The sequence below is a fragment of the Trachypithecus francoisi genome, unplaced genomic scaffold, assembly GCF_009764315.1.
Source record: "Trachypithecus francoisi isolate TF-2019V2 unplaced genomic scaffold, Tfra_2.0 Lachesis_group11, whole genome shotgun sequence".
In the NCBI taxonomy this organism is placed as follows: Eukaryota; Metazoa; Chordata; class Mammalia; order Primates; family Cercopithecidae; genus Trachypithecus; species Trachypithecus francoisi.
In genome coordinates, this window is record NW_022681456.1 from 67,594,705 (window position 1) to 67,610,902 (window position 16,198).

General features: G+C 40.0%; 1 protein-coding gene across 2 annotated transcripts in view; it reads left to right on the forward strand.

Annotated features, from left to right (window-relative positions):
* GRIP1 (glutamate receptor interacting protein 1) overlaps positions 1–16,198 on the forward strand; it is a 757,962-nt gene that overhangs the window by 654,234 nt on the left and 87,530 nt on the right. For both annotated transcript variants that reach the window (XM_033221362.1, XM_033221361.1), the window contains exons 12-13: positions 5,459–5,645; positions 6,234–6,379. In XM_033221362.1, the coding sequence (XP_033077253.1) occupies positions 5,459–5,645; positions 6,234–6,379 (333 nt within the window). The remainder of the gene's footprint in view (positions 1–5,458; positions 5,646–6,233; positions 6,380–16,198) is intronic.

A 16,198-nucleotide genomic window follows, 5' to 3' on the forward strand; every position in this document is an offset into this window, starting at 1 on the left:
GCTTCTCATAGCTGATAGAAAATCTTGCAGCCTTCTAAATTAAATAAACATTGGGTAAATTTTTAAACTTTTGGAGGTGTTTTTGGCTCCCCCTTCCCTTTACTAGGAAGAACAAGAATTGACAAAAATACAGTCATTCCCTGCAAATCTGAAGAGTTGTGAACAGAACCCTCTATGTGAGAATGGGAATAGGACAGAGCAGGCACGAATCTTGAACACAACCTCAGCATACACCCGTTAGCAGGATTCAAACATAGGATGTCAGCAATTTAGTCATTTCCATCTTCACCTTGAGGAGTAGACAAGCCTCGGCCAAAGCTGGTAGCTAGTAGCAATGATGACTGAATACCTTGCAGAAGCATCTGCTCCTGGAGAGAGAATTCACCATCCACATTTTCAAATGACATGGGTATATTCACCTTCATTTTCTTTTGCTGGTTGACCACATTAATGAAGCAGGATAATCAAGCTCATTTTTTTCTCCTCCAAGTTAATATTGATTTTTTTTTCTTTTGGTTCCTTATCTTTAAATCTACAATATATCTTTTTCATATCTGGTAATAATTTTCAAAACTTTTATATGTGTAACTAATCAATACATATAATTTCAAATGAAATTTTGCTCTGTCAAATAAAAGATTCCAATATGTCAGAGGACTCTCAGAGTTAATTATAAAATCATAAATTATTTACTATAATGCTATATGTATAATATAAATTGTAACTATATAATTATAAAACCAATACATAATATGTAAATTTATTTTAAATCCTAAATTCAATTTTCTAATAATTTGTATTATCTCAACTTGCCTCCAGATAGAGCTTATACATTTAATAATATTCATATTAAATTAGTACTTATTTTCAAAACCTTCTAGAGAATAAAATTATTCAACTATCTTCTCTGTTTCAAAAAATATAGCAAGTCTTTCTTTTGAGAAGGCTTCACTATATCTAATATAATCTCACCTGTTACTATTAAACTGACCTCTTTTTTTCTTGGCTCTTTCTTAATGAAGATGGTAAACAGCTGCCTTAAAGTTTCTTAAACAGCTTTTAACTCCAATTAAGTAGTCTGATAATCTATATCAAATTGTGATCTCAAATGAAAAAACATTAATGTGAACTTGTAAAAGAGTCACAGAAAGTAAAGGATTCCTGATTAAGTCCAAAAAGCTTCACCTAGAAGATAAGTGGAAGTTACCTGCCAAACATGTGATGCTGTAACGTGATACTCCCATCTTCTATGAGACCTGGAATGCAACGTACTCTCCAGATCCTTATTGACAGGAAATGGTGTCTCCCAGTGGTTTGGTGCCACTGATAGCAAAAATTATGATCTGGAGAGTAATCACGGTACACTCTACATCAGCAAAACCACACCAGAACATGTGATCTAATTAGTACATGACAGTCCATGTGTCAGACCTGGCAATTGCAAGCTTCCACCTGTAAGAAGCATAGGGTTGGAGGCTACCTTCACCCCCCACTGCAGGCTATGTTAACCTTAATCCAGCTGCAATAGAATGAGAATGGTGCTTCTTAAGGAAAAGTCGATTTTTTTTTTCTTACTCCTCCTAGACAAATGATCTACTTCACCCTCCCTTGCCCCATCAGCTGCAATTACCTGGGTCCTGAAGAATGGCTTGTAGTTCCTTATGTTAACTCAGCAGCGTCTATGAGAAGTGTTGTTTCCTAAAAGGAATGTGCAGATGACATCCCAAAACTTGATTCATTCCCCATTTATTCAGCATTTATTGAATATTCCAGGCACTAAGATTTCAGGGATTAAAAGAGCTGGTTCCAACCTTTCAAGGACTCAGGGTCAGGTAGAGAGAATCAGGCAAATAGAGACCTGATAAATGCCGAAACGGAACCACGTATTAGAAATGTGGAAATATAGAAAAGTAAGTACCTAATTCTGCCTGGATAAAACAGAGAAAGGGACCCAGAGCAAGAGCTGAGTGGCAGAGGGCACAGTATATATGAAGACACAAAAGTGTGTCAAGAGGTCTGAGGCACATGGCACATGAAGGTACCACAGAGAAACGGGAGAGTGGGTGGGCAGGAGAAAGGAACTGATGAAGGATGCTGTGTACTCTGCTAGAATTGAAAAGTTTGTTCTATAGGAAACAGGGAGCTATTGAAAATTCAAAACAGGGCAGGGGTTACCTTTGCATGTTAGGAAGGCTACTCTAGCAGCAATTGGAGGCTGTTAGCATAAAACAAGAGGCAGGGTCACTAGTTAGAAGTCTATCCAGTAATGTACACTGGTGATGATGAGGCCTTGCTCTGTAGTAGTGACAATAAGAAAGGGAAGAAGATTCACTCAGTTTGGAAAACATTGAGTTTGAGGAGCCAACGAGACAGTTTGTAGATGGGATACCCATTGAATAGGGAAATCCATCACTGGAGCTTGACAGAAACTAAGGAGAAAGAGTTGAGAAGATACATGCAGAGTAGATAAGTTGGGGCCTCATCATATCAGCAAAGTTTATCTGACGGGAGGTTCATCTGGAAATAATATGTAGGGAATATTGTGCATGTAAGGACCCAGAAATAAGTAAATTAGAATAATTCAAATAAATAATGAAAGCCCAAATTGAGGTACTGAAATTAATAAGGGAAAAGAGGATTTTTGTAAGATATATTTCAGTGGCCATCCCGAAAGGATTTAGCAATGGATAGAATTTGAGACAATGGGGAGATGTGAGTTAAGGCTACTTTGAGATTTCAATCCTAGAGAGCCTGTTCACAGAAATAGTAGTGGCAATGAGAGAGGGAAGAGGATTCGCTCAATTTTGAAAACATTGAGTTTGAGGAGCCAATGAGAGAGTGTGTGGATGGGATACCCATCAAGGAGGGAGATTCATTACTGGAGCTTGACAAAAACGAGAGAAAGAGTTGAGAAGATACATGAGGAAGACATATAGGCATGCTGGGAATGAATGACTTGGAGGATGGAACTGTGCGCTGGAATGCAGAGGGCGGCAAAGCAACTGGCTGGGACTGAAAAAGTAAGACACTCGAAACAAATCTTCATCAAAACCACACAAACAATTTTAGAAAGCAAGGGATGGTCCTAAAGCCAGTCACCAGGTAGAGCAGATGAGGCCGTTGATTTTAGCAGTCAGAAAGTCATCCGTGAGAGCAGTTTCGGTAAATGGTGAAGGCAGAAACCAAGTTTTTAGCAGCTTCAGAATCAGTACACATCTATAGACAGAGGTCAGAAAGCTGGGGGAGTGAGTAGAAAAGTTTGGAAAAAAAGCAAGAGAGAAATTTTTTCATGGCGCAAAATCATGGGGGGTGGAAAGGGATAGTATTAAAAACACTAACAGGGGGAATTAGCCTTGAAATGGAAGGAAGGATACAACCTTCTATAGTGGGGGAAAAAGGAAGAGGGAACAAATAATGATAAAGAGAAATCGAGGCTAAACAGAATGTTGTTTAAGGAACTCTGATCAAAGGGTTGCATCTTTGCAGTCTTACAGGAAATGAAGAGTAACGTTTGACCATGATTTAGGGTAGAAACATTTGAGACAGATCCTTTGTGGAATGAAATAAGGTGTCAAAATATCACACAACAACTAATTTAAGGGCCTTAATTTGTGAATTTGTAGTGACTTTTCCTAGCACCCTTCAGCAACTTAGTAACAGCAGTGGAGTTGACTGGACATTACTGAAGAGTATAAAATATTAGGGTATAGAAAAAATCCCAAGAGGTTGAAGAATCTTTGAGCCTAGGAGATGCATTATTAAAATGCTTACCAGGGGTCCAGGCGGAGTGTGGCAAAAATGATGCCAGCAAAGCCAGTGGGCAAAGACAATGGCTTTCCACCTGCACTTGCCAGAGCCCCACATGAGGCCAGGGAAAGCCTCAGGGGTCTCCCATTCCCACATCAACTACAGTAGCTGTTTTTATCTGGAATACAAAGGCGGCCCTTATATGTTTTCATTTTAAAGGGGAAAAATCTGTTGCTAAAATGTTATTGGAAAACCAATAGACTCAGGAGACAAGTGAGAGGGAATGGGACTGGAAGTCATAAAGAGGAGACAGATTGCAGGAAGTGGGAAAGATGGCTAATAAAGGCTGTGTGATCAACAAGGGGGATTCGGATATCAGGATCTTGAAGATCTATTCATTTTGAAGGAAGATGGGGGCCACCATAGGGTTCTGCTGGCAGAGAGTGGAAGTAGGGTGGCATTGCTAGGAACTGACAGGGAGAGAGTTGAAGAAGCATAAAGCCAGCTTGCTAGAAGGTTATCACCATAATGTCAAAGAGGCAGAGGACAAGGAAAAGCTACAGGTTAGAGAAGGCAGACTGAGAGGTAAGTCCTGAAGTCATGAAGAAAAGGGGGAGAATTTTGAAAAAGTAGATTATGGGCTTGAAAATGAGACAGAGCAGAAATAAGTGCAGAATATGGAATTTTAAATAGGAGTAGTTCAATCAATGTATCATATGTGGAGAGCAAGAATTATGAACCTGTCTTCCTGCCATTTGTAGAGGGAGTAAAAGAAAATGGCTTTTGGAGAGGGTTATGAGGTATATGGTGTTATCAGGTTTTAATTCAAGGGGGCCAGACTCTTTCTGGAGGAAGAGGCAGTGCAGCATAGGACCTGCAGGCAGAGACTGCTCACAGAGAGCACAGGTGGCCCAGCTCCAATGGGCAGGGCTGAGAGAAAGGCATGGAGGAGTGGAGCAGCCCTTTCATGAGTTGGGAATGGAAACAAGATGGAGACATCTGCTGGAAGGTGTAGATGAATATTAGAGAGATAAATGAAATAGGATAAATAATAGGAAATAAATGAAATACAGCAACGTAGACTAGAGACCCAGTAGGAAAGAGCAAGTCTGAAGAGACCAAACTCTGAGGGGACAGGAGGAATGTACAGAGTTTAAACAACATCATTGTGCCAATTCAACACTAGATTAAAGAGCAGCACAGCCTCACCACTCCAAGAGTCAGATTTAGATTAATTATTTCTTCAAAGCTGAAGGTAGGATTGTTTAAAAGTCACAAAGCCCAGATGCAAATGGCTAAAGTGGAAAAAAACATGAGACCAGCTAGCTCAACTCCCTTTTTCTTAGGATGTAGACACACAGAGAGACAAAATGGCCTACCCCAATGTTCCCCAGCTGGTGCTCATTGATAGAGCCAGTACTAAAACCCACGTACCCTGACCCTAAGGCCATCCTCTTAAAGCCCCCACAATGATCCCTGGTTTGAGGAGTGGGGAGCCAGGGTACAGGGATACACTGATATTATTATTGAAATGTGATAAATATTGAGAGATTCACTTATCTTTTTCAACTTTTGCTAAACCAGAGGCCATAATTTAACCTCCCACCATTGCCATTAAGTTTTAATGCAGAGACACGATCTATTTTGGAAATGCTGGTATTCCTGGTGCTTGCTCCAACCTAAAGTCAGTATTTTCTGTTTGTTCCTCTAGTATCCTTAGCCTCCAGCACAGTGGGATTGGCTGGGCAGGTTGTTCACACAGAAACCACAGAGGTTGTGCTGACGGCAGATCCTGTCACAGGATTTGGGATCCAACTGCAGGGCAGTGTGTTTGCCACAGAAACTCTCTCTTCTCCACCTCTGATTTCCTATATCGAAGCTGACAGCCCAGCAGAGAGGTGAGACTCTTTTACAGCATCATTTTCTGCTCTGCGTTTCTGGTACCTGCTATCTTTCAATGGCTAGTGAATTATGAAACATTGCTCAATGTAGGAAATGCAAGATGTGATGAACCCTCTTCTGACAATAAAATTTTATGTTCTTGATCAGGTTTGAAAAGAGTAATGAGCATGGATGCCTTTAACTAGCAGATTTTGTCCATCAAGGGACTAGAAGCTGTATTAATTAAAAAGGAGAAAAATTCATAAATAAAACATATCCTGAAGTTCAACTTCAATAGTTTCTGCCATTGGGGAATATACATTCATCATTACTAAATATTGGTTTGGATCAGATTCTAACAATACCATGGTTATGAATTATTAATTACTTCTCTGGGATACTTCAGGATTCCGCTGCTTACAATTATAACCATGAAATGCAACAACATAAGATGTTGAAGTTGACCTATATGATGCCCACAGCATTGAATAAGCAAGACCAAATTATGATGCTATTTTGCAAGGATCAAGCAAGGTAGATTTGGCAAGCTCAACTTGATAATTATTTACTCCATCTACAACCTCTCACATGTGGTTCTAAATTAGATGTGGAGTGCTACAGATTGGAGACAGAGTGATGGCCATCAATGGAATTCCAACAGAAGACAGCACCTTCGAAGAAGCCAATCAGCTCCTCCGAGACTCTTCAATCACGAGCAAGGTCACACTGGAAATCGAGTTTGATGTTGCAGGTATAATCATATCATCACAAGTCAGTGACAGAGTCAGGAGTGGACTGCGTGTGAATTATATTGGTTATGTGGCAGAGAGGAAACTATTGTTTTATATGCTGAACATGCTTTTGTTTAGGAGGTTTGGGGTATCATTGTGTCGTTTTGAATTGAGCATTGTTTTCGATTATTCCTTAAAATGTCACCACACGAACAACTGAAAATAAATGTGACAAATTGAATAATAGCCACAACTACAGAGGCGATAAAAACAAATCATGTGGCCTTCATTCTTTCATTCTTCTGTATACTAGAGAAACCATATTCTTCAGTCAGAGACAAGTAAAGCCTCTCTTTGACTCTTCACACTGCAAAGAACACATGAAACTTCTTTTGAGAGCAATGAAAATTCCCTAAGTGTTTTTGAACAAGCCCAGTTGGCGAATAGTTTTTAATGTTAAAGAGAAATGACAGCAGATACTTGTTAAAAATGACAAGGAAGACTTTATTGGAGACTACTGCAATAGGGGGTCAAGAATATTGCAGTAGGCCAGAAATGGTGGCTCACACCTTTAATCCTAGCACTTTGGGAGGCCAAGGCAGGTGGATCACCTGAGGTCAGGAGTTTGAGACCAGCCTGGCCAACTTGATGAAACCCTGTCTCTACTAAAAATACAAAAAATTAGCCAGGCATGATGGCGGACACCTGTAGTCCCAGCTACTTGGGAGGCTGAGGCTGGAGAATTGCGTGAACCCCGGAGGCAGAGGTTGCAGTGAGCCAAGATCACGCCACTGCACTCCAGCCTGGGCAATCTGGGCAACGAGAGCAAAACTCCATCTCAAAAAAAAAAGAATATTGTGGTAGAGGAGAGAGATTGAACCCAACTCCAAATATAGCCAGGGCAGTTGGGAATTTATAGCCAGTAGACAAAGTGAAGAGGAGACAGTCATTGAATGGAAAATTACTAAAAGGAAATTGATTAAATATCAAAGGTGGAGGGCCAAGGGGATTCTCCCTAAACTGACTCAGCAGGATTCTTGCTAAAATTGGGCTCCCAGCCCAAAAACAAGGCATAGTCAAGAAGAGGGCTCCAGGGAACCAAACTAAAGTTTGGTTAGAGTCAGAGTCCTGACAGGTGTGTGGATTTTAGAGATTGGTGCTAGTTCCCATTTAAGAAAATTGTCTTCACACAGTGAAAGACTACCTCACAGACCCAATAACCCTTACCAGTTAGTAAAGATATGCTTGTGGACACAGGGATCACATTATTCCAACAAATATTTACTATTTACCATGGGCCAGTTATGCCCCTACACAATGTAGATGTAATAATGGACAGGAAAGTTAAAAAAAAATTATATATTTTTAAAAACTTATATGAAGCTTATATTATAGCAGCATATAGAAAGTTAATTTTAAAATTAACAAATATTGCCAATGTGGTGGCTTACACCTATAACCTCAGCACTTTCGAGGCCAAGGTGGGAGGATCACTTGAGCCCAGAAGTTCAAAACCAGCCTGGGAAACATAGTAAGACCTCATCTCTTAAAGAAAAGAAAATAAAAGAAAAGTAGTTTAAGTTAGCCTGGCATGGTGGTGCATGCCTGTAGTCCCAGCTGCTCAGGAGGCTGAGTTGGAAGGATCACTTGAGCCCTGGAGGTCAAGGCTGCAGTGAGCAGTGATTGTACCACTGAACTCCAGCATGGGTGACAGAGTGAGACCCTGTCTCAAAAAAATTAAGTAATTAAAATTAACAAATACAAATTTAGAGAATAAGTGCTCTAAGGAAAATACAACAGGATAGAGGGTTAGAGAATGACTTTAGGGGAGCTAATTTTGTAGGCTGATGCTCTAAGGAAGTGACATTTGGGCAGGGATAAGAAGGCTGAGAAGGGTAAGTCTTGTAAGGCTCTCAAAAGAGGCATTCTAGGGAGAGGGAGTAGGCAGTATAAAGACCCTAAGCCAGAACAATTAGCTTGCTGGAGAAAGAACAAAACGAGCTGCTCCTGGAACAATTAAGGGAGTTGGGTTTGGATTGGGTTTGGATTTGGTGATGGAGTTGGAGAGGTTAGAGAGACTGAGTAATGCAGTGCCTGGTAAGGAATTTAGATCACATTCCAAGTGTAATGAAGCCATGGAGTATTTTATGTGGACGAGCTAATCTGAGGAATGTTTTAGAAAGAGCCTTCTGACATGGGAGAGGAAAATAGCAGAAGCAGGCAAAACCAGTTTGGAGATTGTGGCAGTTGAACAGGTAAGATATGATAGGTGGTAGTGCTGGAAGTGGTGACAAATAGTAGAATTTAGGACATGGCTTGACACAGAGCTAATAGCACTTGCTTATGGGTTGGATATGGAAGGTGAGGGAGAAGGAAGAGCATGGATGGCTCTTGAAGTGTGAGGGTGAGCAGTCAGGTAGACAGTGATGTCTTTAGCTGAGAAGACTGGAATAGAGGCAATTTGGAGATAGGAAAAATAATTCTATTTTAGAGATGAGTTGGCAAATCCAAAATCTGCCAATACTAGAGAAAAAAGACAAGCATGTCTGTTCCTTAATTCAAATGACAGTTATTGAGCACCCGTTACTAGGTGTTAAGCACTGTGCTGTTTTCAGATAATTGAAAGAGAAAATAGAAAGGATCCATATCCTCAAAGAGTTCAAAGCTAAATAGGAGAGAAAGAGCTGCTGAATGGTAAGAAGAGACTTGCCAAATTTGTGTTGCCACTGGAATGCAGAAAGAAGGGCCCAGGAGAGAGTAGTGCAGGCATTACCTTTTGGAGCCTAGGATTCGGGGTCTAGGCTGGATAGCAAGACCAAGGAGTAACCAACATGGCAGTGATTGTTAAAGTCACTGGAAAAAAGGAGACCACTAAGGAAAGAGTGGCAGTAAGAAAGGGACTGAGGAGGGGACTCTGCCTGAGGAATACTGAGACTTAAAGGGAAAAAAAATATGAGTAAAGGTGATGAAGGTGCACCTTGAGAAATGGAAGGAGAACTAAAAGAAGGTGGCATTTTGAAAGCCAAAGAAAGAATTTCAAAGCAAAAGTCACTATTGATGGCTTAAAGGTACTATGGAGAATTCAAGTAACATAAGGTAGGAAATGTCCTTTGGATTTGGCCATTAAGAAGAAAGACATTGCCATAGTATGAAAAGATCTAAGAAGTAGGGGCAGAAGTCAGATTGCAGTGAGCTGAGGAATGAGTGGAGAGTGATAAGTACAGAGATGATCTGCTTGCTGTCTGCTTTAGGAACTGGATTTTAGAAGAGAATTTGGCTGGAAAAATGCACTGAATGGATGAAAGAGACTGGAGACCACTGTGGGCTCCTCTTTTGAGAACTTCTGCATTTACTTATACACTTGTTGCTCTATTTTATGTTTTATTATAACCTTTATTCAGTAGTTCTCAACTAGGGTCAATTTTGCCCCAGGGGACATTTGGTGAGGTCAAGAAATTTAGCTGTAGAGAAAGAAGAGACAATAGATAGTGGGAGACTCAAAGTTCAGAGGGGTGTTATTTTGTATTGCGGCTTTGTTTTGTTAAGATTGGAGAGATTGAGCATGTTTGGGGACTGACATGAATGAGGGAGAGAAGAGATAATAATGGAATCAGATCCACAAAAGAATGAGAAAGAGCAGTCCAGGACAGAAGGTAGAAGACCTCTTCTTATGAGTTTGTAGAAAAGGTTGTGAGACACAGAAAGACAAACATTACCTGTTCTCACTTAACTGTGGGAGCTAACAATTAAAACAATTGAACTCCTGGAGATAGAGAATAGAAGGATGGTTACCAGATGCTGGGAAGAGTAGTGATGATACTGGGGATGGGGATGGTTAATGGGTCCAAAAAAAATTTGGAAAGAATGAATAAGACCTGGTGTTTGCTAGCACAACATGGTGACTGCAGTAAAAAAATAATTTAATCATACATTTAAAAATAGCCAGAAGAGTATAATTGGATTGTTTGAAACTCAAACTATGGGTACTAGAGGGGACGGATACCCCATTTGCTCTGATGCGGTTATTGTGCATTGCATGCTTATATCAAAGTATCCCATGTAACCCATACATATATATGCCTAATATGTACCCACAAAAATTAAAATAATTTTTAAAAAGAAAAAAAAAGGATGTGAGAATGTAAGTACATTTTTAGCTGGCTTTTAGATGGTTCATGTAAGAACTGTCAAGCAAGGGTGAAAAGGTCAGCAGCTTGGAGGGTTGAAAGAATGAAGATTTAGAATAGCAAATGGGAGGAATGCATGAAGAAACCAACCAGAAGCCTGTAAAAGGATATTCAAGCAGAGTCTGGAAGCTTGAAGTTTATAGCAGCATCAACCTACACAGTGGAGTATGTTGTTGTTTATTTTCAGGAGACCTCAGCTGCCAAGTAATAAGAGCAGAGAAAATGATTAGATTGAGCCAGAGAGTGAGGTTTCAAGAGAAGGTTCAACAGAAGAACTAGTCAGGGAGGTTCAATATGTTTCTGGGAGAGCAGATGAATAATTATGATAGTAACATCAAAATTATTATGGTAGTATTTATCAAATGCTTGTTCTGTGGCCTGTCACTTTCTAAACGTGGTGTGTGCATCAAATTGCTTAATTCTTATTAAGCAATGGAAGAGATTACTATGATTAAGTACTCAGAAAATTGAGGCACACATAGTTGATAGTAGGCTGGAATTTTAACCCAGGCAGTCTGGCTTCAAAGGCCACATTGGCAGCACTACACTACACTACTGTGTTTGAAAGAATCTAAGTGGGAGAGATGGGAATCAGTAATAGATCAGCTAGATAGACTGAGAGAAAAGGGAAGACTTAAGGAACTAGAGATCTTCAGGAAGAAAACGGGATAGTGAGAGAAAGGAATGAGAGAGCTGATGTCTAGGAGATTGAGGCCCAAGTGCTGTATTAGAGTTTAGGATTTCAGAGACAGTCAAGCAAGACTTATGGTGGTGATTTGCAAAAGTAGAGTGGAGGTAAAGATCCTCAACCAGGAGAGATCTGAGAATTGGGAACACAGTGCAATGGAAGGACCAGTCATGCAGTGAAATGTCACGGAAGGATGGCAGGACTTAGAATTACGAGGGGAATATGAAGTAGCTGCATTGCCCATGCCAAGCACAACACCACAGAAGGAGCTTTGCAGTAGCTGCTTTCTGTCATGTTTGGGTGGTTTGACTCACTTCATTCAGGTCTTTGCTCAAATGTCACTTGCTCAGAGAAGCCTTCCTGACCATCTATCACTCTCTATTCTCTTGCCCAGATTTATGGTTCTGCTTAGCCCTTCTCACACTCTGACGTTATATTGTATATATGTTTGTTTATTTTTGTTCTCCTCCATTGGAAAAACCTATGAAATCAGGGACTTTGTGGGTTTTGTTTATGAATGTACACCTAGCACCCAATGTATTGCTTGGAATACAAGAAGCTCTCATTTAGTCAATACTAGGTGAATGAGGCCAGGTGTGGTAGCTCACGCCTGTAATCCCAGCCCTTTGGGAGGCTGAGGCAGGTGAATTACTTGAGGTCAGGAGTTCCTGACCAGCCTGCCCAACATGGTGAGACCCTGTCTCTACTAAAAATATAAAAATTAGCCTGGCGTGGTGGTATGTGCCTGTGATCCTAGCTACTGGGGAGGCTGAGGCAGGAGAATCGCTTGAACCTGGGAGGCAGAGGTTGCAGTGAGCCAAGATCATGCCACTGTACTCCAGCCTGGGCAACAGAGCAAGACTCCGTCTCAAAACAAAAAAAAAATACTCAGTGAATGAATGGATGGAGAGCAGTTGGCTCTCCTGAGGAACTGGGATCAGGAACTTCAGATTGCATCAGGAGCTGATATCATCCCCACTGTTTCTCTGGGGTTCCTGGTCTCTCAGTGCTGCTTGTTTCTGCATATCTCCTCCATTTGTCCCTGTAGACAAGTTTTCTCTGACTTTTTATTGTATGTAATTGTCTCATCTTGGCTAAAGTGCCCAGCCAGTTCTAATTTCTCATTCCCAGGAGAAAGAATCTAATTAGCCCAGCTTAGGTTTGGTATCCTACCCTTCTAGTCAACTGTGACCAAAGCAAGAATCAGGTAGGACTTTTTTTTTTTTTTTAATTATACTTTAAGTTCTAGGGTACATGTGCATAACGTGCAGGTTTGTTACATATGTATACTTGTGCCATGTTGGTGTGCTGCACCCATCAACTCGTCAGCACCCATCAATTCATCATTTATATGAGGTATAACTCCCAATGCAATCCCTCCCCCCCCCGCCTCCATGATAGGCCCCGATGTGTGATGTTCCCCTTCCCGAGTCCAAGTGATCTCATTGTTCAGTTCCCACCTATGAGTGAGAACATGCGGTGTTTGGTCTTCTGTTCTTGTGATAGTTTGCTAAGAATGATGGTTTCCAGCTGCATCCATGTCCCTACAAAGGACACAAACTCATCCTTTTTTATGGCTGCATAATATTCCATGGTGTATATGTGCCACATTTTCTTAATCCAGTCTGTCACAGATGGACATTTGGGTTGATTCCAAGTCTTTGCTATTGTGAATAGTGCCGCAATAAACATATGTGTGCATGTGTCTTTATAGCAGCATGATTTATAATCCTTTGGGTATATACCCAGTAGTGGGATGGCTGGGTCATATGGTACATCTAGTTCTAGATCCTTGAGGAATCGCCATACTGTTTTCCATAATGGTTGAACTAGTTTACAATCCCACCAACAGTGTAAAAGTGTTCCTATTTCTCCACATCCTCTCCAGCACCTGTTGTTTCCTGACTTTTGAATGATTGCCATTCTAACTGGTGTGAGATGGTATCTCATTGTGGTTTTGATTTGCATTTCTCTGATGGCCAGTGATGATGAGCATTTTTTCATGTGTCTGTTGGCTGTATGAATGTCTTCTTTTGAGAAATGTCTGTTCATATCCTTTGCCCACTTTTTGATGGGGTTGTTTGTTTTTTTCTTGTAAATTTGTTTGAGTTCTTTGTAGATTCTAGATATTAGCCCTTTGTCAGATGAGTAGATTGCAAAAATTTTCTCCCATTCTGTAGGTTGCCTGTTCACTCTGATGGTAGTTTCTTTTGCTGTGCAGAAGCTCCAGGTAGGACTTTTTAAGGATGGGTCAGATGGTGGTAACAATATGGTTTTCAAAGAAGACTGTCCAGCAACCCCAGAATGTACAATAACTACAATGATACAACATTAATTGTTAATTATTGTTGACTACAATAACAGAACATTAGTAGTGAAATGCCTCTTATAATCCAATACCTTTATCATTATAAATGGGGAAACTGAGGCTCAATTGGGGAAACCCAAGGTCATACAGCAGGGTGAATGGTAGACCTAGGTCTGTTGACTTGTAGTCTCTCTTCCCCATATCACATTGCACTGACTCTTCCAAGAGATGTTACCAGGATGAAGCAATGAGAGCAGGAGTTCTAAACCTCTGCCCCACTGACATTCTTTGTTGCAGGGAGGTGGTTTGTTGAATATTGTGTGCACTGTAGTACATTCAGCGGCACCCACTCACTACATTCCAGTTGTGAAATTACCAGAACAATTTACTCTTCTTCATAAGCAGTATCTAAGTATTTACTTATGAATATATATGTGTGTATTTTAATATTTGTTGATTGAATACTTTAATATCTTAAATTTAAGCTCCTAAAAAAAAGGAACTCTGTCTATTAAACCCAGTTTGTTCGGTACCCAGCTTACTTGATAAGGAACAGGAAAAGGAAATGTAAGTTCATCTCCCACTGCCCTTAATTGTTCTGGAAAGTAACCCACTACAAATAGATGGAAATAATATAGAATAGGGCAAGAAAAGCTATGTTCCCATCTTATTGTTCCTTCCTCATGACAGACATCACTAGTTGACACTAGTATTCTCCTGCTGAGCCCAGATACAGCATCATGGTCCTCAATAAAACACTCTAGTTAGTCATTACCAATCTACTAGTATCTACTGGAAACTATTTGATTCGGAAGAATCCTTTCTAACCAGTCAAGAACTTGGGACATTGGTGGGGAATCTTCATGTGAGTTGTTTCAAGACTGCTCAGTACTTCTGAATCCACTCCTAATTGTCTGGATGTAAGCCATCCATTTCCAAAATTCTGCCTCAGAAATATTTTACAACCAGATATTAATTCCCAAACCTTTGGACCTCAGAGACAAATTATCTCTATTTTATAAATATTTTAAGTGACATGGAGTGGTGAAAAAAGCTTGACTCATTTTTGCCCAAATCTCTCCCCTTTTCTCCTTTTTTTTTTTTTTTTTTTGAGACAGAGTCTTGCTCTCTTACCCAGGCTGAAGTGCAGTGGTGCTATCTTAGTTCACTGCAACCTCCGTCTCCTGGGTTCAAGCGATTCTTGTGCCTCAGCCTCCCGAGTAGCTGGGATTATAGGCATGTGCCACCAAGCCTGGCTAAGTATTTTTGTATTTTTGGTAGAGACAGGGTTTCACCATGTTGGCCAGGCTGGTCTCGAACTCCTGAGTTCAGGCAATCCACCTGCCTCAGCCTCCCAAAGTGCTAGAGTTACAGGTGTGAGCCACTGTGCCTGGCCCCAAATCTGTCTCTTTAATGCACAAACAGCATAGTAACTTTAATGACATGGTTTTAAGTTAAAGGTGCTTATAACCCCATCATGCTAATATGTTTAAATTTTTTATATTTCTTACCGAAATCCTTACCATACATATAATTTTATAAAGCTGTAATCATAATATATGCACAATTTACATTTTGCCTTTTTTGTTACTGTCTTTTAAACACCAATCTCCAACTAATGTCATGAATAATACCTGAAGTTTCTGCTTTAAGTCTGAAGTTATTTTGTTGGAAAAAATATATATATCTTTGTTCTGGAAAAAAGTCGCAGTGAGAATCCTATCAAAGAATGTTTGCCATCATTATGGAGCCCCCAGTGCCTTTCTCTACATTGGTGGGAGTTAAACATTCACGTTCCTCACAAAGGGTGTCTGCATTGATAAATAATGATGTGGTTGGTATCTTACTGTGCCAACAATGAATGCTTCAGGCAGAAGAGCAGACCACTTGGAAAGAAGGAGACCTTTGTTTACCCAAATGTGTTTTTAATTATAGTATTAACAAAGATAAAGCAAAATCAGGGAAGCACAAAATAATTACATGCGAGTCTAACAAAATAAACATCATTTGTTCTTAGATTCTCTGTACTTCCTCAAAACCTGCTGTTTTTCCAAATATTGGATCTTTCCTTCTTTACTAGTGTTTCTTTAAGAAACCCCAAATTAAATATGCCTTTGCTTTAGCAGCCAAATAATTATATAAAGAAAAAATAACAAATATAAAATAAATCATGTTGGCATTTAAAGATTAAAATGAAGCTGCAGCTTGATCAAAGAGATTTATTAGTTGATATTTGTTCATCATTATGAATATTTCAAATTTCATGTAGTCAGAAGTGATTCATTACTGTTTTCTAGGAAGTGATAGTATCTCCTGCAGTGTCATTAACAATGTTAATCTTGGTCAAGTTTCCCTGGATTAAAAATTTATAAAAGCAAAATGTTGCTATAGTAACTATTCTAGAACAGCATTTTCTGGCCCTTGTGTTTCAAAGACCTCACTTATACAAGCTTAGCATCATGGGCAAGATGCTATATACATATACAGATATACAGATATACATGTACAAATATGTGTATGCTCCCCTCGCCTTTCACAGAGAACTGTTTCTTAAAACAGAAAATATTAAATGGGTAGGACAGGTGCAGTGGCTCCACCTGTAATCACAGCCTTTTAGGAGACTGAGGTGGACACATCACTTGAGTCCGGGAGTTTG